Source organism: Nyctibius grandis, chromosome 19, assembly GCF_013368605.1.
Source record: "Nyctibius grandis isolate bNycGra1 chromosome 19, bNycGra1.pri, whole genome shotgun sequence".
Lineage (NCBI taxonomy): Eukaryota > Metazoa > Chordata > Aves > Nyctibiiformes > Nyctibiidae > Nyctibius > Nyctibius grandis.
In genome coordinates this window covers 6334380-6358631 of record NC_090676.1, presented here as the reverse complement: position 1 = coordinate 6358631, position 24252 = coordinate 6334380, and the positions used below count along the sequence as shown (strand labels likewise).

The 24252-nt window shown below is 42.5% G+C and overlaps 1 protein-coding gene across 1 annotated transcript; it reads left to right on the top strand.

The window, feature by feature from the left end:
- Positions 1-1017: 1017 nt before the first annotated feature.
- CASS4 (Cas scaffold protein family member 4) lies at positions 1018-23475 on the top strand. The gene is made up of 7 exons (XM_068416332.1): positions 1018-1147; positions 13873-14301; positions 17484-17588; positions 18614-18763; positions 20090-21424; positions 22259-22318; positions 23062-23475. Exons 1-7 carry the CDS (start codon positions 1103-1105, stop codon positions 23473-23475), a joined length of 2538 nt encoding a protein of 845 aa, XP_068272433.1. The 5' UTR covers positions 1018-1102.
- The last annotated feature ends 777 nt before the right edge of the window (positions 23476-24252 follow it).

Sequence of the window (24252 nt, the reverse complement as noted above, 5' to 3'; positions counted from 1 at the left end):
ACAGCTAATGCATTAAGGCAACGAGCCGTGCTAACGTGAAAGCAGAGCAACTTTGGAGACATCACAATTACGGTTTTGTATCTTTCAGCCTTCAGCATTCCTTGGCACGCTGACTTGGCAGGCAGTAACTGGCACACGGCTCTAGGAAAAGTCTTTCCTCAGAGGCCACTTCTGGAATTAGGCTTGTTTGCCACCCACTGAAACAGATTTCAAACTTTCTGCTTAAGAGAGGTGGTGCTGGTCTGGGATCGATATTTCTCATATCCTGGACACAGAGGCTGTCTTTCCACCAGCGCTGCCCTGTGAGACTGAATCCCAGGAAAAACTGAATTGCAATAAAGGAAAAGTAGTTAAGATAATTGTGGTCCAGGTAAGGAAGTTCTCCGTGGGGCTGTAAGGGACCCTTCAAACACGCTGCAGCACAACTGCTCTACTCGCTGAGCAGGGTATTGCAGGACAGGAGCCAAAGCCTGCGTGTTGGCTTGTGTCCGTGTTCCAGCCTTGGTGCAGCCAGGAGGGGTCTTTCACACAGCACTCACCCCCAGGTATGGATGGTTAATACATAAGGTTTTCACAAAGCCCCTTTATAACAAAAAATCGTATCGGTGCCTTAAATGTTGAGACAACTTCGGAAGGTGTGAAAAATAATTGCTTCGAAATCCTGAATTGATATGATTGTGGCAATCATTTCTATCAAGCGTTGTGCAGCCTCTTGTGGTACGTAGTATTCTTGTATTCAGGACATTTCTAAAAGAGGAAATACAGGAACATGTAACAAAACAGAAGGGTGAGACTTCAACTGCGGTTAATTGCGACAAGTTGGTGACAGAGATCAAGGAAAATTCCACTTGCAGACTCTTTTTCTCACTTCTAGACGCTTAATAGCGTTTTTCTCTTTTGCATTCTGTTCTTTTTAATCTTGTCTGTTGTCACAGAAATTATCTTTCATGAGAATCTTTTCTACAAATTCCTAAATGCTTTTAGGGGTAGAGCTGTCAGATGTTCTTGAGATGTAGTTCCTAACACACGGTGACTGCGCAAAGCTGAAGTCTCTTCATCCTGCTGTAATTGTCTGTATTGCTCGAAGTGACGCTGCTGGTGAATGGCAACAATGGATAAAAACACAGGAATCAACAAAACTGCAAAGGTACGTCTGTTTTTTTGAGTACAGCATATAAACAATTAAGAAAAAAAAAGAGTCCTAGAGTAGGGTTTGGAGTTTGAATTCAGCATGATGCTTGGTGACGTTGGAAATGTTTGGTATTCTCATCTCGAGGTGGATGGAGGGCTCTTTACGATGCTGATGTACCTGCTGTCTCCCCGCACTTTTTGTTGTGACAGAACTATTAACTGGAAGAAATGTCTTCTTGGGGAGGACTGTGAATAAAGTAGAATTCCCAAATAGCAAATACCTGCGAATAAATGCATTTGTGAAATAATAAATATATAACATCAAGGTTCCACCTGTCTTACTGCTATGCTGTAGTAACATTAGAGACACGTTTTTATCATCAGAGACTTTCTTTCAGTGACAGTCCAGATGACCTGTTGCATGATAGATAATTTCCCTATGTATCACACAAAACAGAAGAAATTTTGAAGTACTATATTTATTTCTTTTGAAAGACTGGAACTAGTTTATATTTTTTATATTTATTTGTGTATTCATATTGCATCTATTATAATTTTATATATATACATAGATAAAATAACGTGCTGCAGCTATAAAGGTTAGAGAATGCTGAAGTCTTGATTCAAAGTCAGTGCCTCGATTGTCCTACTGTCTGCAAGTCTAATAAGCAGTGTAATGGAATTATTATTTTCATCCTAGATTACGACCTCAGTGTTCACTGTAAATAAACTGCCTCCTGGAAATTTGATACAAGCTATAGTGGGGGGAAAAAGCTTAGTAGTAGCTCCGTGAGTCACTCTTTTGCACTCAAGATTCTCCATTGAGGCATGTAAAGATAAGAGGACTATTCTTCATGTTAAGTCATCAGAAATTGATGCAGGACATTTTTGATTTCTATACAGAGAAGAGAGTTTCTATTTCTAGGTATATTTTCTGTTTTCAGTGGATTGCCAATGGCTAAATAAAGGTAATGGTAGCAAGCTGATTTCCTGTTCTGCTGTGAGATCTTTAGACACAGCCATAGCCCACCCAGTCAAATCCAGCTGAGTAACAACTGAAAGTCAAATTTATTTCTGCTATACAATTTATGAACGGTTTATAAGTTTCCTACTACCCCAGCAGTACCGTTTATTATAATATTTGAATGTTATACTTCATACAAAAATACGAAGGATGTGTTTTTTCTACTATCTGGACTTCTTGAAGCCCCACGTGCCAACCATCAGTAGCTTTACTGTGACAGGTAACGCTTTGCAATTGTCGCTGTGCCCCAGCTATCCCACCTTCATGAGGAAAACCATTTCTGAAAATGAATTCAGTGTATGAGCGCAGCCAGAGAAATGATGTTACTTCTTTCTCGTTGCACATACACCTCCGACGTAGTCTGCACAGGAAATGTTGCACCTCTTGGTGCAATTTAAAGCACAGTTAGCACCACGGGCTGCGCTTGGGAAATAGTTCTCGTATTGTTTGACAACATTTGCTGTTGCCAAGGGAAACATAGAAGCATTTTTTAAACACACATTACGTTGCTCTGAAATTTGTTTCCCCTTCCAAAATGCCCAGTTCACCTATGCCCATCTTGTCCCCAAACAAGTGCATGAAGAACAACGTGAGATTTGTTCCTGTGAGCTCCTCCGTGCCTGGGGATGTGTGTGCGTACAGCCCCATGGCCCCAGGTGCCTGCTGGCACCTCCAGCCTCCATCACAAACACCTGGCAGCAAACGTGTTTCAAATAGGATTTGCCAGAGCTAATACATTGGGCAAGGAGTTACTTAAATAGCCAAGAGGAAATACTGGAGAGAATGGTGAAGTCTCCATTTTCTTGAGCTTCAGACAATAAATTTGGGGCTGTTCTCAGGGATGCAGTCGGGTAGAAGTGGACTTGATGCCCAGCTTTCCTGGGGAAATCTTAGAGGTAAGACTTTAGTTCTGTCATGGGCAAAACAGTCTCCACCTGGGAAATTTTCACCTCATTTAATTTATTGCCAGTTGGCACAAACTTATTATTGCTGATCGGAGTGATTGAGAAAGAATAAACCATGAACAGTTGAGTAAGTACCTTTTCTCCCCCTTCCCAGTCTCAACTTGCCTTATTTTTGTGGGGGGTACACTTAGGCCACCCCAGTTCCCTCAAGGAGGTGATGGTGGCACAGGAGGTTGGGGCTGGGGAAAAGCTCTCCAGCTGCTGCTGCTCTGGGGTTATTGCCCATGTTCTTCCACTCCCCCGTGCCTCTGTCCCTGCCCTGGTGTGGGTCACCCACGGCCTGCGGAGGGTGTCCCTGCCCAATCCTGTCTGGGATTAATTCAAGAGAATATTTAATTGTATTTGAAAGTAGTTTTGTGGCCACAAGTTGTGGCTTTGTTACTTGTATTTTTGGGGCATTTGAAATGCTGGGAGCACCTGAAAAATCCCAGGGTAGTAAGTGAATGGCTGTTCTCTATCTTCTGCGTGGAGTGTTCAACCTAGTAAAACTGCTGTTGTAATATTAAAAAAAAAAAAAAAAAAAAAAGAGAGAGAGAAGAAAAGGAAAACCCCAAAGGCATTTAAATGAGCTGCTTTGTGCCAGGAATTCTGTCTCGTTTGGCAACTGCATTAGCTGCTTGTCTGCTCCTAGTCCCAGCCCAGAGGTGTAGATTTTGTTGAGAAAGCATTTTCAATTCAGCATTTTCTATTCAAGATGCATTGCTTTTCTGGTTACGTGATTGTGGGTTTGGGAGCGAGTGTCTAATTTCATCTTGAAGCTACCGTGGAAAGAGGAAGGAAAAGACTTTTGCCAGAGAAAAGGCAGCATGTACAAAGGCAAAACCAGCAAAAGTTTGCAAACCCCAAGATATTCACAAGTACAGAGCTGTAAAACCTGGGCCTTTGCATAAGCATAACCTGGGCAGAGCTGTTGCTGAGCAAATAGCAACTATGAATAATTTTAAATAACATATTTATTAATATTAAAGAATTTTTAAATATAATCAAAGAAACAAAACCCTTCATATGCAGTTAATGTTTAGTTTTCCTTCTCAGGTTTTCTCCCTCTGAAAAGTGAGATTATTTTGCAGGGATTTCTATAACTACAAAGGAGATGTGCTCAGGTTTCTAGAAACTTGAACATGAAAATTTCAAAGAATATCAAACCACTTTTAAGTACAAAATAAATCAGGAGTAAAAAAATGATGCTGCAAAATGTGCAAAAACGCTTCCAAATCCAGCCCTCCCTTTGGGGTTCATCCCCCCTGTCCCGTGTTCCCCTGTTCAGCAGCAGTTGCAAAGCAGAAAAGGCGTTTCCCAGGGGTCTCTGCAGGAGGGACATCTGCGTGTCCTGCACCAGGCCCCCAGCAGCTGCACGCCAATCGCACCCCGAAGATAATTCTGCTGCGTAATTAGCTGCCTTCGTTCCCAAGAGCTGCCCTGCTCTGGGGCTCCCAGCAGATGCAGCAGGAGGTGGGAGGAGGCCGGGCATTTGCTCTTCAGGCTTCCAGCCAGACCCTCCACTGCTCCTGCCCGATCCACCCAACTGAACTTGGAGAGAAAGGGCCAGGGGAGACCACATCCTCTTCCTCGGGTGATGGAGTAACAGGGAAATAGGAGACAACATGAAGCTCAATGTAAGTACTAGATTACTTTATTTGTGTTGCAATTAATTTAATGGCTTTGCTTATTTCATTTGTAGTGGAAGTGTATATAGTTAGTGTAACATCTGCATCTGTCAGGATCGCTTTTCAAAGTGTGCTGTTGATCTTGTTTGCATATTACTAACGCAGCACACGGTGTCAATTTTTAAAATACAGTCCAAGTTAAGCTGAAAAAATGCTTTCTCAGGAACAACAGTATGGTTAAGAAGGGTAAAGTTGTGTACCATGCATATTAGGCAATAATATGCCTTATTAAAAAGGTTACCGTGAATGACCCTGGCTGGCCATGAGGATATCCCTTGCTTTCCATATTTTCTTGGAAATAATGAGCTTAAATGACTAACATTTGAGTTATACGTTATCTCCAAAAAGGTTGGTTTTTTTATCACTGATTACTAGAAAATGGGTAATGGAAATGTTTTAACAACTTGAGTCACTCTGACGAAGACAATATTAAGTAATTTCAACATGAGTTACGTGAGCCTGGGAAAGTCTGTGCACTCTAGGATAAAGACTGACCACGTCCTGCAGCGCTCTTTGCAGAGAGAACTGAAGCTCAAAAGAGGAAAGCAGTGGTGGCAGTGTTTATTTTTAAGAAATACTGCTCTGCTCTGGGAAGAGGGGGGAATAAGTGGATGGATCAAATCCATTTTATAGCATAGGTCAATGTTTTTTCTCAGACTTCCAGCACAGCGCAGACACAGACACCTAGTATTGGCTTGCTTTGTGCTGAACAGAATTTCTTTGGCTGTGAAACTGAGTCTTACAGCCTGACGTTACAGCTGATCTCCAGCAGCTGTGACGTGGGGCAGGGTCTGCAGGGTCACCGTGTGCCCTGTGTTGATGACAGGGGAAGGGGCAACGTACAGCTGCCGCACAGGAGCGGTGACGTGCGCCAGGGATTAGGGCAGATGGAAAACCATCCCTGTCTTTCCCCAGAGAAATGTTAAAATTTCAGATAAATTTTGTCCAAAAGGGTGGTCTTAAAAAAGGTTTAATGTTTTTGGGTAGATAACTGCAACGAGGGAGCTGGAGGGAAGGGGCAGCCTTTGGGAGTTGGGTGTTGCTGCTGATTCATTATGAATCAGAGCACACCCACCCCTGAGCCTCTGCCGCTTCGGTTGCTGTCCCTTCTGCCATGTCCAGGGAATCGGCACAAACTTCGCCGCAGGTCAGATGGGGTGGATGCAAGGACAGCATCCCCTCATGCTTGTGCACCCAGGAGGAAGAGTATCCCGCAGTCACTGCAAATGAAAAACTTGCAATTTGCTCCTGACGACCTGTCCTAGGAATTTCTTGCCTGTTCCCTGGGCAGGTAGAGGAAGGAGGGCAAGGAACCTGCTCTGATGAGGCTCTGTGAAGCATCTATTGCTTAAAGGCAGAGGGAGAAAACTCATACTCATCAGAAATTTCTGTATCTTTAAATCCATGTTTGGAAATAAATGTTGTAGTAAAATGTAATTAAGATACTAAGAGGTTTAGAGAAGTCAAAAAAGTAAAGGAATTTGGTAGAAATGAGCAAAAACCTTTGGATAATAGGAGGAACCAAAACCCAGAAATACATACATATTCAGTTTTTTAATATCAGGAAATGGCAGTTTATTTTTCCTTGAACTTGCGCATAACACCACATCTGCAAAAATGCTATGAATGGGAATGAAATCCTGATCGCACTGAAAACAGTGGAGGTTTTCTGTTGGTTTTAACATAGATAGAATTTGATTAACTACATTTGTGGAGAAAAGAGAGTTTGGGGAAAACTAACAGAATTGGCTTTTAAATCCCACCCCTGCAGCACTGACTAATGTGAAGCTGCACAATTTCCATCTAAGTGGTTCTGCCTGAAGTTTAAAAACTGGTTGCTCTTCATTTTATCAAAAACTCACTTGACCATTCAGAATTTAAAAGCTGATGATTAGCGCCTGGTTCCACCCTCCAAAAATCAATTAACCCTTTGAACAGGAAATAAACGCCAGTCCTGACATCCACTCCTTGTTGAAGCTTGTACAAAAAGATCTGAAACTTCTGTATGACCAGAACACTTATTTTCCAAAATACTCAAACAAAACAAAAAATACAGTGGAAAGACCCTCTGCAAGTCACAGAAAATATTGTATGTCAAGTAGGATGTGCAAACCCCACAGCTAGAAGGAAGGGGCATGGGTGTAGATGAAAGCTTTGAGCACTTAAGATAAATTCTTCTTTCTTCTCTGTGTGTTGACCATGTGAACTCTCTCTACAATTAACCGAATTGGGCAAAACTTAAATTGACTCAACTTAGTCTACCATTTAAAAGGGACTTCTCTGGGAAGCGTCTTCCCAGCTAATGGAGCAATGGAGAATGTTTATTTCTTCAGCTTTGTTCAGAGGTGAAGAGATTAGCTGGAAACAGTTCTGTAAACATGTCAGAGGGTGTCACTGATGCATGAACATAACTGTTTAGTAAACACAACCCGCTGCCTTTAGTTCTGGCTTTTCCTTCTCCTCAAATATTTTAAGTCCCATTTTCCTGCAGTAAAAGTGCTTACAGATTTATTTTTATGTGCAAAAAGCAGCTGAGAAATATTTATTTTCATCCACAAAACCTCCCATGATTAAAAAGATATCTTTTTTTAGATTATTTCAATAGGTTTTTAAGAAGCAAATTTGAGACAATAGATGAAAAATATTTTTTATTATTATTATTTGAAATGCTGTGAAGTACTACAGTACCTACGTATCATGTGAAATAGTATGTAGTAGGGAATTGGAGTTTCCAAATACAAACGGAGTGGGAAGAGGTCAGTACAGAAGTTATTTTGGCAGACTTGCAGGCAAGATGCTCAAACTATCATTTGGTAATTGTGAAGGATTTTTCTAGCAACATTTGCATGTATTTTGTGAGGGTGGGGTTTTTCTGTTGCATAGTACTATAGGCTGAGGATAGGGAGAGGAGAGGGATCAAGAGATCTTAGTAGTAGTGGGGGGTTTTTTGCCTTAGCACAGATATTTATTGTGTATATAGATCACAGGTCTGTGTGAGCACTCACATTTTGAGGTTATAGAATTTTATATTACAGAATTGTACAATTTTGTACAATTATCAGATTTACTGACTTGTAATTAAAATTTTCCCTCCCTCTGTTAACGAACATGAGTTAACAGCTTTCATGCTGAAGACTCACAAGGGCTGTTAGGTTTTGTAGTGGGAGCGTTGCTGGATAAAGATGCACAAACTATCAAGATGTAAAAAATCTGATTTGTAGGAAGAGTTACTATCTCCACATCTGATCTACAACCCCATAAAAGGAGACACACTTCCAGCTGCACGAGAACTTTTCTTCACACCTAAGTTAACTGAACCTGTGTTACCAGAGGTCTTATACTGTAAATCCATCCAGTCTGGTTGGCTCAAGATATGTGAGTGATTTGCATTGCTCTAACAAGGTCACGGACTCTGTATGGGGGAGAACAGTGTCTCGGGAAGCAGTTGCAGAGGATGCAGCCTCTGTTTGCTAGGTCTGTGCTCTGTCATCGGCTTGTTAAAATCTGCTCGGTGAGAGAAGAGTAACAGTGCTGTCTGCTGAGGTGCCTTCTTGTGGGGTGATGAACTGGCTTGTAAGATGTTCTTTGTCTTAGGAGATTCTTTTCGGGGCTGCTGACGGGCTGACAGGGAAGGAGGAACAAATGTCAAAGAAGGAAAAACACTTTGATCTCATCTGTGTTGCTTTAGGACTTATTACACGTTGGTTATTGTAAGGACACATTAACGAGATCACATAAAATAACAAAGAACTATCCACAGCTGGCCCTAGATGGCATTTTGTGGATGATAGCCTTAGACAGCCAGTTTCCGCTCCTCTGGTATTAAAGGAAAAATGCAGATCCCCTTGGCCCCAAAGCACAGCTCCCTCCCAGCTAAGCATCCCGTAAGGTCTCTGCGATCCTGGGAATGCAGCACTTGTTTACAGTTAACGGCAGGTCAGAGATGCTTCTGCTTACACGACAGAAAGGGGCTGCCACAGTGATTCTTTACACATGTCCTGGAGAGCTGAAAGTGTAGATAGGGCCTGATTTCTGACAAATAGCCCCACGTTAGATGAGCCAGAGCCTGTACTACAAATAACCTCACTCTGCATAACTGGAGGTAGACCTGGGAGACCTTAGTGATCTCGGCTGTCAGATCAAGCGCTCTCCTGCCATAAACCTCCTGTAACTTTTGTCTATAAAATTGTTCCTACTGTTATAGGGACCACAAAATCATTTGTGTGAGATGAGTGCTCTTAAAAGTGTCTCAAAAAATGAGATTTATTTGGAAAGCAAATTGGAACAGATTTGGCATTCAGTGGCTTCTCCATAACTCTATTTCTTAGCACAAGCAGATGGAGCCCGTAGGATGCTGAGCTGTGGAGCTGGCTGTGGGCTGGATGCCGGTAAGGGACAGGGCACATACGGGAGGGTGGTGGTTCCTTAATCAACCTCGCAGTGCTTTGGTTTCCTCAGCATGGCCATACCCTCCTCATGGGAGTATTGCCAGGGGTTTAACTTCAGTGGAACACAGATATAACCAATCTAGCTTCCATAACTGACCCAGCTCAGTGGCTCCAGCAGGTTTTTTCTAGTGCCGTGGGATTCAGTACCACATCAAACTGCACTAGAAAATAATCTAACCTATCGCAAGCCCTTTACTGCCAGAACTACAGCACTTTCCAATACCAAAACTAGCTAGTTCAATGCTTGCTTGTATGGATATCCTATAAAATAGCGAAACACATCCGCACCGGTGATGCTAGGCATCGCTGTCAGTTTGTTACAGTTTGTTTTACTACTATTAGACTGATTTTCAACATCTGCTTCAGCATCCTGGGCTAATACTTGTCGAATCCACAGCTGAGGCTCCCAAAAACTAATGGAGCTTATACAAACAGTATTGCCCACATTCCTTTGGTGATAACGCTGCATAAAAGAAATGCTTCACAGTCTCTTCCACACCAGCCCCAGTGTAGTGAGGACCTGAGAGGCTGGGAGAGTGACCAGAATGCTTGGAAAGGAAACAAGAAGTAAACCAGACTTAATAGTCCTGTAAATAGAGGAGCAAAGGAGAACACAGAGCAAAATATAAAGGCAGACCTGTTTGGTTTGACCTGTTGTTTTTACACCTTTGTTCCTTCTGTGCTTTTGTGGAGGTCAGAATTCAGCAGAAATTTTTGCTTCAGAGGTGTGGTGCTGCTTGTATTAGTTTTTCAATGTATTGCTGCAACTTTCTGCCAGGCTGTGGGCACTAAAAATACACAGAAGAGTCTGTTCAGGGAAGATGTTGGTGGGGGTTTTTGTTTTGTCTTAGTGGTTTGGATTTTTTTTTTTTTTTTTGCATCCTCATATTGCACTGCAACAAGAGGCTGGCTTTTGAAAGAGTTTTGTGTGGGACCTTCCTGTAGTTTGCTAGTGACAAATTACTAATATAGTCTGTGTTACACATGTTTCTACCTTTTATAAATTCCTTCAGAGACTACTTCCAAGTCAACAGGATAAGAAAACTTCATGATTAAAATACCTTCCAAAGTTTCTCTACCCTTTTTCAAATGCACTGAAAAATGTCACCAAGGGCTGCAAGCCAGTTAGATCACTGACGCCTTTCACTGTCACCTGGAATTGTGTCAGTACCAGTGCCTGGCCTGTTATGCCAGTGATGGGCTGGTACTCCTGAAAGGAAATAATTAAAAATTCAATTATGTTGCTGTGCACTTACGCAATACTGAAACTGAGAGTGGATGAAAAAGATTTTCTCTCCAGCTCTATAGTACTGACCATGTGTCCTGGAACTTGAAATTTAATTTAGCACTGCCTTAGATGGAAGAACCTTTGCTTTTCTTTTTTTTCTTTTCCTTTTTTTCTCTCTGCTGTTTGAGAGCTCTGCTGACCTGCAGACGTCTGACAATCTTCCAATTCATTCATGTTCAGTAGTCCAGAGGTTGGGGCCCATCTCACCACTTCTCTATTTAAGGGCTTTTTTGGTACCAGCCCTACAGATGGGGCATGAGACGATCTATAAACATATTTGTTGTTCTAGCTAGGTCAGGTTTTCCAGTGTTCTATATTTTTTTTTTTTAATCCCCTGCTTGGCTCACAACTGCAATTATTTCAAAGGTTTCTGGGCATTTGTGTTGCCTGCAGATGTGAGCCCAGATGCCCTAATTTGAGCTCCTCAAATCAGAGGCCACCTTTCAAAATTGGAACCACTGTGTTCTGCTTTGAATCGGTATCTCACTGTGGGCTGCTCGCCCTTGGATGTTTGCACAGCTTTATTGGCAAAACTGTGCTGCGCTTCAAGCGAAGAGACCCCTCTGTTGAAAAGGTTTGTGACTTTCATGGTGTAAGTTTAAAATTCAACTTTTCATTCAGTGTGGGTGCCTCTGAATATACTCATCTGGCTTTGCCAAATGAAATGTTGGTCAGTGGAGCTTTGATAACCTTTCTGTGGAATGCCTTTGCTGTTGAATGGAGCTTTGACCTCCCTGTTGCTTCCACTGACCCGGCTGTTCTCTCACTTCACTTGTTTTGCAGCAAAGCAGACCTAGCAACGTCTAGGAAAAGAGGTGAGAGAATAGCTGGAATTATTTCTCGTGCTAATACCTGCTGCAGTCAGGTTTTATTGTTGCTGGAGCATTGCTGATGGGAAGAGTATCTCCTCGCTCCGCATAATGTAGGTTGTAGTCTACACTAATTATTTGCAGAAATTCTCACTGATATGTCCAGGCCAAATTCTGACCTAGTGAAAATCAGCATATTTACTCTAAAACAAATGAGATTTTATATTCGACTTGTGTATTTTCATACACTGATTAATTAAAGGATTAAACCCAATAATGTGTTTAGTATGCTGTTTCCACAAGAAAGAATTAGCTGGGGAACTGTCAACATTTAGATGCCTTTTAAAAACACGCTGTGAACTAAATTTTCGTCTTATTTGTGTTGGTGCCACTAGGAAGGATGGTTCTGCTGTCTAACGCACTAGACGGGCTAGTTCCTGAGTTCAGGCTTCCTGGCTCTGCCACCGATTTCCTGCATGTGCCTGGATAAGGCTCTTCACATTTCAGTTGCCTGTTTGCAAGAGGGGCAGAGTGTACCTCTGCCTGTCCTCTTTGGGTCTGAAGAAGAGGGTCTGTCTTTCAGCATGTCTGTACGGTGCCCAGCAAGAAGGGATCAAATGTTAAGCCAGATCTAGAAGCGTTGTTGATGAGTAATAGGAAAAGTTGGCCATTTTCCTTTTTTTCTTTTTTTTTTACAATTGCAACAACGTTGTGTGAAGCCCAAATCCCCCCGAGCTGCACTCTGTGGTGGGGTTCCTGGGGGTCTGACTTCAACGCAGGTGGTTCAGAGCATTTGGCATTGTCCAAATAGAAAGTGGCCTCCCATGTTCAAGGCAAGAAGACTGTTTTAACCAGGCTAGGACATAAGGTAAATGGGGCTGTTGTCCATCTCTGGCAGCTGCTGATGGACAAGCCCATGTATCATAAAAAGGCTATTGTTCATGGTCACCCTGACGAAGAAACGCGTGCTGCTAACAACAGGCCGCTTCCATCAGCTGAGCTGACAAATTGGTTTTCTTCTGCTGCAACTTCAAGCCAGCTGTTGCTTTACAGCAAATGCTCTGGACAAAAATACAAGGCATCACGTTTCCTATTTGGGTACTATCTCTTTGGACATTACTTGCACTTTCTGATAAGAAACTAATGCTGAAACACAGCCAGAGTCCCACTGACTGGGAAGCAGTTAGTCTCATTTTTAAAGCTGAAAGCAAATGGTATCTTGTGCTGAAAAACACTGTCCACAGCGCACTCTACCCTTGGCACAAATGCCTTGGGTGAATAAAGCTACATGCTGCTACTACTTTTCATTCTTTTAACTGTCATCTTGTAATGAGTAAGCAAATACCCAAAATAAATATGCTAAAAATAAAACGTGTTGATCTACATACTCATGATTACCAGAAATTTGTGGGCTTCAGCTGAGACAGGTAGGGCTGCCCAGTGGTGAAGAAGCTGGGAAATACGAATATTTGCTATCTCACAGTTTTTCTGTGATCTTAGGAAAGTCACTTACTCTATTCTTCCTTGGTTTCCTGTTTAAAAAAAATTACAGTACGAGCACTCTGTGAAGGTGCTGAAAGATATACTGGAGACAGATGTACTCAGATATAGGTGATGTCTGTGTGATGGATAGAAACACAGACACTGTTTCAGGTGTGCTTGCCTGAAGATAAGCTTATGAACGTGCTGACCTGCCATGAAGACTTACCAGCCCGCAGAGCTATTTGTTTGGTGTCACTGTGTGTATAACTAGATTTTTCCCTGAGCCAGTGTGTCATATAAATCATCAGCCTGGGATGCTCTGAATCAGTGGGATCCAACTCTCCATTCTGGGGTGGACATGGACACAGCTAGTTGGAGTCTGGGTCTTCAGAAGTACTGCAGTCCACCGCTGCCCTTCAGCAGTATTTCTGCCACTGGTGTTACCTCTGGGCACTTATTAACCCCCTTAGCGCTGACGTTACCGAGAGGTCTGTCTTCATGAGGCTCTCGGAAGGGAAAAAGAAATTAAAGGAAAATAAGCAACATTTTTTTTTTCCTGGGTAAGAAATAATTAGTCTTTCTCATGTGCAGTTGAAATCCTCGGATAAACTGGGTAGCAGGCAGGGAGGCATAGGTTTTATTTTTGGATGGTAGATGCATTTTCTCTGCAGCTTCTGACGAAGAATTCCCAGAACGCTGGGGGAAAAATCACCTATATTTCATATGGAGATGTTCATGAAGTCCAAGTGATGGACATTAACAATGCTCTGCAAGAGCCTTGTGGGAGGGAAGGTGGTGAAGAAACATATCACAGTATTATTATTATATATTTTTTACTGCACTGAACATAGCAGACACAGGCTGCAAATGTTTAACTGTCTGAAACCAATGATCTGAGAAATGTTGTTTAATGTGAAAACTGGTGGACTTCAATTAAATTGAAATTGAGGTGGACTTCAATTAAATTGAAATTGAGGTGGAGATAAACACCAAACCAGAAACTAATTAACATTTTTGTTGGTGCAACAGTGCAATGCCGGTGTTTTTTCCCTCTCCAGAACACCTTGGCGAAGGCGCTATACGACAACAAGGCGGAGTGCTCAGATGAGCTGGCCTTCCGCAAAGGAGACATCCTCACGGTTCTGGACCAAAATGTCATTGGCAGTGAGGGCTGGTGGAAATGCTCCCTCCACGGCAGGCAGGGCCTGGCCCCCGCTAACCGCCTCCAGCTCCTCACCACCTCTCAGGCTGTCCCGCTGCCTCCTTCCACCCGCAGCGACTCCGCACAGTCACCAGCGGGCCAACAAAACATCTACCAGGTTCCCTCCGTCCCCAAGCCTACTGTGTTGTCGTCCACCTATGAGAAGATGGAGGGATGGGTTCAATCTCCAGTGAGGGTCTCTACCCTACCCGCCCAAGGAATATATCAGGTACCAGCCTTGGCTGCACAGCTGCTCAGTGAAAGGACCCAAAGCTCAACAAGCCAGGTAAGAATATAAGCAGCTATAAAAGGAACAAATGTTGTTATTAAAACAGTCATTGGGAGTAGGGAAAATAGTAAAGGCTGTTGGCCTGAGCATTGCAATGGAATTTGCAGGAAAGCGATTCAAATAAATGGTGTTTAGGAAACTCCCATCAATTCTGCTACAGTTTATAGCATTATGTGAGAAATGCTCCTCTGGGCAACAGATGGGAGTGTCTATATTCTGCAGTTCCTCACTTTTTTTGACAATTTAAAGCAGCTGTAAAATAGGGCAGGAAGTAAAGAATATACCATTTGTTTGGAAGAATCTAGAAGTTATTTACAAACCTACCCCAAAGTTAAAATAACAAGACACAGAACTTTCTCCTCTGATGGTCTACAGCATGCGTTCATCCAGAGTCCTCTGGGCACGTGTGGGGTCTTTGCATCCATCTGCACAGGAAGACGATTAGTAATTAAAAAAAAATCACCCTTTGCTGTGTGATCGCTGCCTTTGGTCTAGTTTCTGCTGTTCCCAGTGCCCCAGCAAGCTCGGAGTGCTGCTGCCTCTCTATTCTGCTGCTCAAGGTTGTCACTATGCTTGCACAAAGTAGCAGCACCTCCTTTTGACATGCTGGAGGGCACAGGGTTTGGTTGTGTGGCCTGAATCCTCTCCCAGCCTGTATTATTGCTGCTGCTGAGACAGTGACCAGGGTGTATGGGATGACAGCAGCCACCAGTCCCCCCGGTTACGTAGGGGAATTGCAAACCTGGTTTTCCAGGGTTTCATTACAGCTGCCTGGCCTGGCCTCCTCTTTCTCCCCGCTCCTTGTGTTGGGCGTTCAAATGGAACATGTACGTGGAACATGTAATTTGACTAAATGTTGCACCAGGTATCTTAAGATCAGAAAGTTGAGCTTTCTTCAGCGTAAAATGAACGGGGAATCTTTTATAATAAAAGGTAAATAGATCAGGTAGAGAGGGAGTTCAAGTGCAAGTTTTTGTTCAGTCCCCTGAGCTCTTCAGCCCTGGGTGGCTGTTTATTCTGTGTACGAAAATCATGTTAGCAATGTTAATTGAAAAAGGAAAAGGAAAGAAATTCAGCCCTGAACTATATAGCATTTCAGGCTGATTTAATGATCTTTTGATTTATGGGTCTCAGTTGGCCAGCTTTCCTCCCACTGTGCCAAAAGGCAAGTTATGGAAACCAAGGTGCTGATTCCTTCTGTGTGGCAAATGGGTGCTTGGAAAACAGACAGACTCAGTACATCTCTGGTGACTGAAACCTCATTTTCAGCACTGCAGCTGCACGCACATTCAGCCTTTGTGTACAGTTACCATAACTGCAAGCTCAAACTGAGTAATAGCTACAAAAGACGCTTTTGCACTTGCTGTGATCTGATTTCTCCACAACCCTCACCCTAAAGAAGGCATTTTCAAATTGAATGCGAGATTGATACAAATTTTCCAAGTTGTCCAAGCAAATCAGGCTGAAAATGTCATCAGTTATTCTTTATCTGAATGAATGGCCCAACAGAAGAGCTCCTTGGCTACTCCTGGCTCTCTGTCATTTCATAAGTTTATATACCTAAGCCTTGTTTACTCTAATGAGGAAAGAGAAAAAATCCTAGCCTGCTTTTCTTATTTAGAAGTTCGGCTTTGCCTAAGCTGCCTCTTGCACAGCGTCACAGCTGTCGGCACACCAGCTGTACCGCGGGGGTCACAGGCCATACACAGATGCCCGCAGAGGCTTGGGGGTGAGAGCCTGCGCGAGTGCAGGACGAGCCGCACCGCCCCGTGTAGATCCTGTGGGACAACTGGCAAAGCTCCTGGCACACTCAGCTGTCCTCTGAGCAGCTGGGTAAAGCCGCTGTAAGTCTTTGAGGGAGCTGATTGAAAGCAATAAAACAAAACAAAATCCCTCAAAGCCTGTGTGCTTTCACCCTATAGAAAAGCCTTGTCACTTCTTTATTTGCTGCCTAACACACAGGGCACCTTCTTGCTTTACGGTGCCTAAAAGTACTTTAAAATAATGTGTTCTCCAAGTGGTAGTAAGATATGATATTCAGTGAGTTTCCTTTTTGCTATATGCTGAGTAAGATTTGTCCATCTGAAAACAGACCTGGGCTAAGGATGGCTTTCTTGATACCAGTTATCTTTCACCCTTTCTACTCAGGAAAGTCTCTTCATTTCTGCCTTTGCAAGCAAGGTGCTCATATCACAGAGCGCTAAGGGGGTTTGTGTTCACTCATGTTCCCTTTCTTCAGATGAGGGCTGAGAGCTTTCACAAAGATGAAGGAAGCAGTTGTAAAGCTGGAGTCTTGTTCCTCTACCATATTTCCTCTAAATTTAGTCACTACAACACTCACATGATGGAGAACACTACCTCCAATTTTAAATAAATTATTGTAACACAGCGGTGTTTCTGTGGGTCAGTAGTTTACAATACTCCATTTATAAACTAGTTGAAGAGACCCAGGCTAAACCCATGCTAGATGAACAAAACTCCATGTTTTTGGGGTTGATTTTAAAAAAGTCCTTTCCCACCATCCATATTTTGGCATCTTAACTAATTGTCCCACACATCTGGTCATAGCTTTTAAAATGATGGTTTAATCAAACAGGAGAATTCGTCTGTAATTGACCCAAATAATGTAATTCCCATATCATACTTCTCTGTATGTGGAGCTGGACAGGACATCAAGGTAACTATGGTTACTCCTTCCAAATGAGTCAGTTTTTCATAACTACGGAATAATGCATCTCAGCCTGTACCTCTTTGCTGCTCTTACTAAATATGGCTTGACCTAATGGCTCTGTGAGACTGGAGAAGTAGAAATTCCCCCACTTTCTTTTTTTTAGTCGTTCTGCTTTCACGTAGTCTAAAGATTTAAGTGATAACTGAAGCTGGATTTTCTCCAAGTCTTTTCCCTCCCTTGGTTAGTACGGCAGATCGTCTTTGATTTGTACGTGGCAATTCTTATCAGAAATAAAGCAGAAATGCTGACAAAGGAGAATTATGGGGAAAAAATACCATGCCTGCTTGTAAGGTCAGTTCCTGTCTATTGCCATCAGTGAGAAGCTGAAAGGTTTTTAATCACTTAAGAGTGATTACTCTAAGGGTGGCCTATTCAACTAACTGAGCTTTCAAAGATGTCCTGAGCTTACTGAAACTTTCTCATTGTTGTTTTTTTTCCCCCCTTAAAGCACCTGCTTACTCTCCCGAGAGCATGCCGGGCTTCAGTGCCAAATATCAGGAGCGAAGTGTATGATGTTCCGTCCATGCAGCGCCGGGAGTCCTTACTCACACAGGTGAGCCCTGCCACGGTCCCCCCCGTGCAGCTGGGATCCTATAGGACCTCAGAATAGATTTTAAGGTCAATTCTAGTGTTTCCCTGTTTGCTTTTTGCAAAATTTGGCAGAAAACTATGTATTTTTAGGGAAGTTCAAAACCTTAAAGCAGTTTTCTTTTGAATTTGTTAGACTTTCAGAGAAATGTGTCTTAAATTTGGTATGTTTCTAAGAAACACTTTCAGTTTTAGTATTTCGGAGTTCCAGGGCACAGATGAATTCTCAGTATCAGTGTCAGCCTCTCTGCCTTGGTTTATCCATCAGGAAACGTGCTTTGTCTCTGTGTCATTTGGTCAGGAAGATTTCAGGATGTTTAGAGAAGAGTCACTAGTGCCTGTACAAAAAGAGACTCAATGTCACCCACACCGCCCACCTCCTGGGCAAGAAAATGCAAGGGAGTAGATCATGTAACCAGGACGCACTCGTGGTAAGGGCAACATGTCGATTACATCTACCGCTGAAGCACCCTGTTACATGATCTTGCCCTTGCTACCCTGCTTCCCTGGAGGGAGTGAATGTCACCACCTTTCCTCTACATCTCCCTGCAGCCTGTGCAGGTCACCAGGCTGGGACAGACGCGAGGCCCCAGCCCATCACCTGCCACGCAAAGGTGTGTGTGGGACTGGAGCATGCCCATGGAGCCCCCCTGCACACCTTACTCTCCCTGGCAGTGCAGGGTTGAGCCCACTCTAATTCATTTATTATCAAGTTATCCACAAACTTCTGTTACCCACTTCGTGTAAGTGGGGTGATCCCTGCTCAGACCCGAAGCCAGGCGTGTGGGTGGCAGCTGCCTTGCACCACCCAGTGCCCGCCACCCTCCCCTGCAGCACTGCAGGAAGGCAACTCCAGCAGCTCGAGTCTGACCCACACTGCCCAAACTAGGAGCTACGCAGTATATGACCCGAAAGCCTTTGATTCCACTCAAGTCTTCAGTGGGCTCTAAAAAGGACTGAAGTCAACCTGGTTTTTCTCCCTTTGACCAGAGTGGTGCCACTCCACCCACCGCGCGAAAGGGCTCTGTGCCAGTCAGATCCACTGACTGTTTCTGGGAAGAGCAGAAGCAGCTTTACAACATCCCGTCCAGCCCAGAAAAGGCAGGAGGTGTTATCCAGAAAGACTCACCAGTGGGCAATGTAAGTAAGATTCGTTGGACACAAGAGAATAATCTCTCATTACCCTGACTCTGGGTGTGTGTGCTGAACCTTCCTCAAGGCAATCACAGGGATAAAACCAGCACATCTTCAGTGCAGTACTTCATCCTTCATATTAGAGACAAATACTACCTGGCTCCTGGACAGTCAGGTACATACAGTATGCTAAGAGTACCACTGCATTTGCATTTGCTTTTTAGACTGCAGACAACAAAATCTCTTGCCTTAACTTCTTTTTATGACTGTGTGAAAAGCAAATTCAACACTCTACATTCTTGAATGTCTGTTTGTAATATTTAAGCAGATAGAAACTAACTGTCCTGTTCCATGCAGCACTCTCCTGCCACCTTTTTTGGGAGCGAAGGACACCTGGCTTTGGGGTGGGTCAGGCTTCCCATCTCTTCCCCACTGTTTGACAAGTACCATCCTTGAAGAAAGGGCTGATCTGAAATTTCACAACAAAGAAAATGCCTCAGTGGAAACTCTTTATTAATTGAGTGCTAAATATTTCAGGTTTCCTGAATGGTTTTAGGATCCAAGAGAAATTTGACAGGCTCCTTAGCACACGTGCCCAGGGCTGAGGTGCGGGATCTCAGGGCAGACCATCCCAGCACAGGAAATCTGAGGCTTCGTGGTTTTGTGGATTTAAAGAAAAGTGCTGTAGATTCACAGCTGCCTTGCGACTGGAGAAGCCAGTCTTGCACAGAGTCTGTTCAGCAGGGACAGTAGGACTGGTGCTACCCAGAACTGGGGCACTGGCATATGAGCAGTTGCTCACTGAAGCTGGCATTCCTGGCATCTTCATGGCTGTTAGCAATCGTACCGACCAGCTGCAACAGCCTGGGAGCAGATTTCATTTCGGAGACACGGTTTATCATTGCTTCCAAAATAAAATTTTCTCAGAATTCTCTGTTCATGGGAAATTTCTAATATTCTGGCTTTGGTCTGAAACATGCTTGTCTGGGCTCCCCTTCTCAGGCACGTTTTCTGCAGATGGGGAAGCCTGACCTGGCCAGTTCTTTCTAAAATTTTTATTACATAGTGGTACCTTCAGTTGTTTCTTGTTGCTGCACACCCCTATAGCTCCTTGCACTCCCTCATGCTCGTGCTTCGTGCTTGTAAGGCATCCAGGTACAATCTGTCCTGACGTGCCTATTAGTATTAGTCTGGATTTTCTTACACAAGAAGTGGTCTTGCATTCGCATTTTCCAGCTTACAGACATCAGCTGTGCACACATGTATTTTTAAGGCATTCAGGGTTTTTTTCTTGTATAAAACACTGCTTAAATCCTGTGTGCTCTGTTGCAGTTATATGATGTCCCTCCCAAAAGAGAAACTGATGCTTCAGAAAATGAATCTCAGAAAAAGTTCTGGGGCCATTACAACACCTTGCCAAATCCTCGGAAGTCAGAATGGATTTATGATATTCCAGTGTCACCTGAAAAAACAGGATTAAAACAAATCCCATCTGGCCTTTCCTTGGAGAACCAGGTGCTGTATGATATACCACCAGCCAGGTACAAGGCGCTAACAACAAATACTGAAGCCAAAGTTGTAAATCCGCAATTATATGATATTCCACCAACACGACGGAAATTAACGTTTCCAGATATCCATCTTTATGATGTTCCGTCCTCGCGGGACGTGCTCCTTTTGCCACAAAATGGTAGCTGTGATGTACCCCCAAGTCTCCTGGCTCCAAAGGCTGAGAATCAGATCTCTGAAGAGAATGTTTATGATATTCCAAAAGGTTTGCCCACCGCTTTGGAGTCCAAGAAAGAGATGGAAAAAAACAGCGATAGTTCTGGAGACCAAGCATACAGTGCTCCTCCACAGCTCTCAAGAGATGCCAAATTAGAACATGACAGATTGTCTGTTTCTAGTGTGGATAGCAGAAGCAGCACACTCTCTACATCCTCAAACTCTTCTGCTGAGTCTTTTTCTATGGCATCATCAGAAGAGCCTGCCAAAGAAATTAAGCTGGACCTTGACGTAGCCATAGAGACTCTGACTGGATTGCAGCACAGTGTATCCAGCTCGGTTGCAAGTTTAATGATCTTTGTGAGCAGTAAATGGAGATTACAAGAGCACCTAGAGAAAAGCATTGAAGAAATCCATAGAGCAGTAGATCACATAAAAGTATCACTGGGAGAATTCTTGGCCTTTGCTCAAGTCATAAAGGTAAATGCCTCTTACCTCACTGATAACAACCTTCAGACCAGAATTAAAAAACAACTAGAAATTCTTATGAACTCATTCAAAATCTTAACAGAAACAAGAGAAGCTCTGAACAACTGCAACTGGTCACTAGAGGCTTTGGTCCTCAGGAAACCTCAGAACAACCCAGATGATCTCGATCGCTTTGTCATGGTTGCCCGCACGATTCCAGATGATATCAAGAGGTTTGTATCCATCATCATTGCCAATGGAAAGCTTCTCTTTAGAAAGAATGAGAAAGAACAGGAAATGAAGCAATCAAAAGTGAACCCAGAATACAAAATGGCAAAACAAATCACAGTGCCAAGAAGAATAGAAATAGATTCACTTCAAAGAAATACTCCTGATAAACCCAACCAAAGTCAGGTCTCTTCTGAGAAACCAAAAGAAAACACCACTGAGGACTGTGATTATGTTCAGTTACAGGTCAGTATAACTGGATTTTACTATCTATATTCTTGATCGTTTGCAGATATTAAGCTATTAGCACTATTTATCTTTGCAGTAGTGCCAAATTCAGTTTGCCCTTCTTCCTATTTTCCAGACTTCATGTGAATTCAGGATTTTGTTAGAGTGCTGGATGGCACATGTAGAATGATCAGTAATTTTAAGTAATAGAGAACTGGCATTTGAGAATTTACCCAGCCAGCCAGCACTGAGAAAAAAATTTTAGCTTGCCCGTTTAAATTCTTTTGAGAGGCAGCTTTTAGCTGGGGGTTAGCAATTTGTTTCTTCTCTTTTAACTAGCAGTTCTCTGCTTGCCTCTACATTTTGTTTGTTCGACTCTGACACGACTGTACAAGAAATGTTAACTTTCTAACCTGAAGTGAAAGCGTGCTGTCATAGAAAATTTTGATTTAACAAATGAAACTCTTACTGTGAATTATCAAATTTATTTGTTAGAATAATTTTGGATGTTTGTTAGAATCATTTTCCTTAGAATTACTGAAATGTCTACTAAGGATATAACTCTCTTGGTTTCACAAAGAAATGCTGGCTTGTCCTTAGAATTTAGGAAATGTTATGCTTTGTTGTTTGCTTTCTTGATGTTGGTTTCAGTCTTAGATCTTGCAGGATCAGACACTAAATTTTTAGTAGGAAAAAACCTACAATTGCTTCTAAAAAATGTACCATTCTTGTCCGTAACACAAAGGCTGCACAACAAGGAGTTGTTTCCCCTGAAATAAGATAAAAACACATTTATATTTAAATATTTTATGTAAACCATTTCAACTTTGCTTTCATTTTGATTTGTAACAGGCACAGAAAAGCATTTCAGGTAAAGAAGTAGCAAAGAAGAGTACAGATTCAAAACCAAAGGTATTTCTGATTTTGAAAACTATTATTTATGAGGGCTTCCAGTCCCTGATTTCTGTGCTTGCTAAAATTCAAAATAATTTGCATTTGGACACATATACCTATACATAGAGATCTATTTGTTTTCTCATAGTTCATTTTCCCAGAACTAGTTCTTAGAATCACAGCTGAAGACCCCTGCAAAACATTTATTTTCCTCAAAGGTAACAAACCACTCTAGTTCAAAGGCATACTGTTTATTTGCTTGCCTTTGTGTATCATTTGGGATAGGGCTGTGAGAGTTAGTATTTCAAAATATCTTGTCATGCACTGGTATAAGGATTGACTCTCTTGTTATTGTAGAGTTTTAAATATTCATAACCCTCATGAAGTCAGCACCATTAAAGATCAAGTCTGAATGTTTTGTACTATCTGAAAGCTTGAAGTCCAGGCTGTATAAAGGATTGATGTTTAGCTACAGCACTAATGGATGGCACACACTACAGTGTGCCATCCATTATTAAAATAGTGTTCTGTGAAATTTGTTTAGGGAAGAAAGGCAATGAGGAGAAAATACCACTTTGAAGCCCAGTACTTTATGGAAAGATAAATGATTGTAAAAGACTCCTGGGCTGGTGCAATTTGGAGACTATTAACTAACAAAACTCCCTGTAAGTGAAGAAACGTGAAGAATAGAGGGTAGAGAAAATAAAGAAACAATCAGTGTGCTGCCAAGCTGAGTCTATTTTTTTTAAACCCTTTTCCAGGCTTTGCCATCTGCAAAAAAGACTGTAATGCAAAGCAAGCAAGACTCTGCAAAGAAAATCACTCTCCCAGAACACTGTAAGCTGTGTTTCAGTGCGCTTCACAAGGCCATTGGTGTATTTACTAATAGTCTGAGCAACAACCAGCCACCTGAAGTCTTCATATCCCACAGCAAATTGATCATTATGGTGGGACAAAAGTTAGTGGATTCTCTCTGCCAGGAAACTCAAGAGAGAGATGCTCGGAATGACGTTCTTCACAGCAGCAGCAGGTTTTGCAGCCTCTTGAAGAATCTGGCTCTCGCCACCAAAAATGCTGCAATACAATATCCAAACACAGATGCCATGAGGGAACTTCAGGATCAAACTGAGGAGCTGTCTAAGTACACGCAGCAGTTTAGAGCAATGATGGAATGAAAGACACTTCACTGTTATTACAAATTCTCCATTGTTGTTGCTCCTTTGGTATGTGGCAGCCAAGGGGGGCAAATGCAGCTCAGTGACACCAACTTTCAGCCACCTCTAAGAATTCCTGCCGGGCAGTTCCCTGGGTGCTGGTGTACTTTTAGCAGGTGCAGATCCACAAAACAGCAGATGCAGAAGAGGATTTGTAGAATTACATCTGTACTTTCTTCTCCATTGTTCAGATCCTGCCTGGAAATGTCATCATCTTAGTGGCTGGGCAAGAAAGTTTGCTGTGAATTAGAACAAAATTATTTTATCATCTGGCTGATTTCTTATATTTAAATTTCTATATAGGTCAGATAAAGGTATTTTCTTTTTTTTTTTTTTCTATTCAGGTATCTAAATCTCTTTAAATTTTGCAGCACAATGTTCTGTAACTCATGATATCCCATCATCAATTGTTTCTTGAGGACTTTACTCAAAATTTGTAATTACAATTTTTTTTTTAAACAGCTGCAAAGCTAATTTTTGGTTTTTTGGTACACAAGTGTGATGAATGTATTACAGGACAAAATCTGGCAGGTACTACACGTAGCCTAGATATTAATGAGAGATGCTCCAGCTGGTGTTGGAGCACAGAGGAGAACTGACTTGGAGGAGTCCTGGCTCCTGATAAATCCACAGGGAGCACGCCTCAGTCGTCCTCTGCCACAGCCTGAAGCTGTTTAGGGCATTGCTCCAACTGAAGCAGAATTTATTTTAGCCACTAAGTATGCAGAGGCTTTGGAG

Bases quoted from the DNA above. Each gene is read 5' to 3' on its own strand.
- CASS4 (XM_068416332.1), top strand. From the start codon at position 1,103: ATGGCAACAATGGATAAAAACACAGGAATCAACAAAACTGCAAAG. The intron at 18,764-20,089 runs GTAAGTAAGATT...GCTCTGTTGCAG, and splicing joins AAGACTCACCAGTGGGCAAT to TTATATGATGTCCCTCCCAA. The intron at 22,319-23,061 runs GTATTTCTGATT...ACCCTTTTCCAG, and splicing joins GTACAGATTCAAAACCAAAG to GCTTTGCCATCTGCAAAAAA.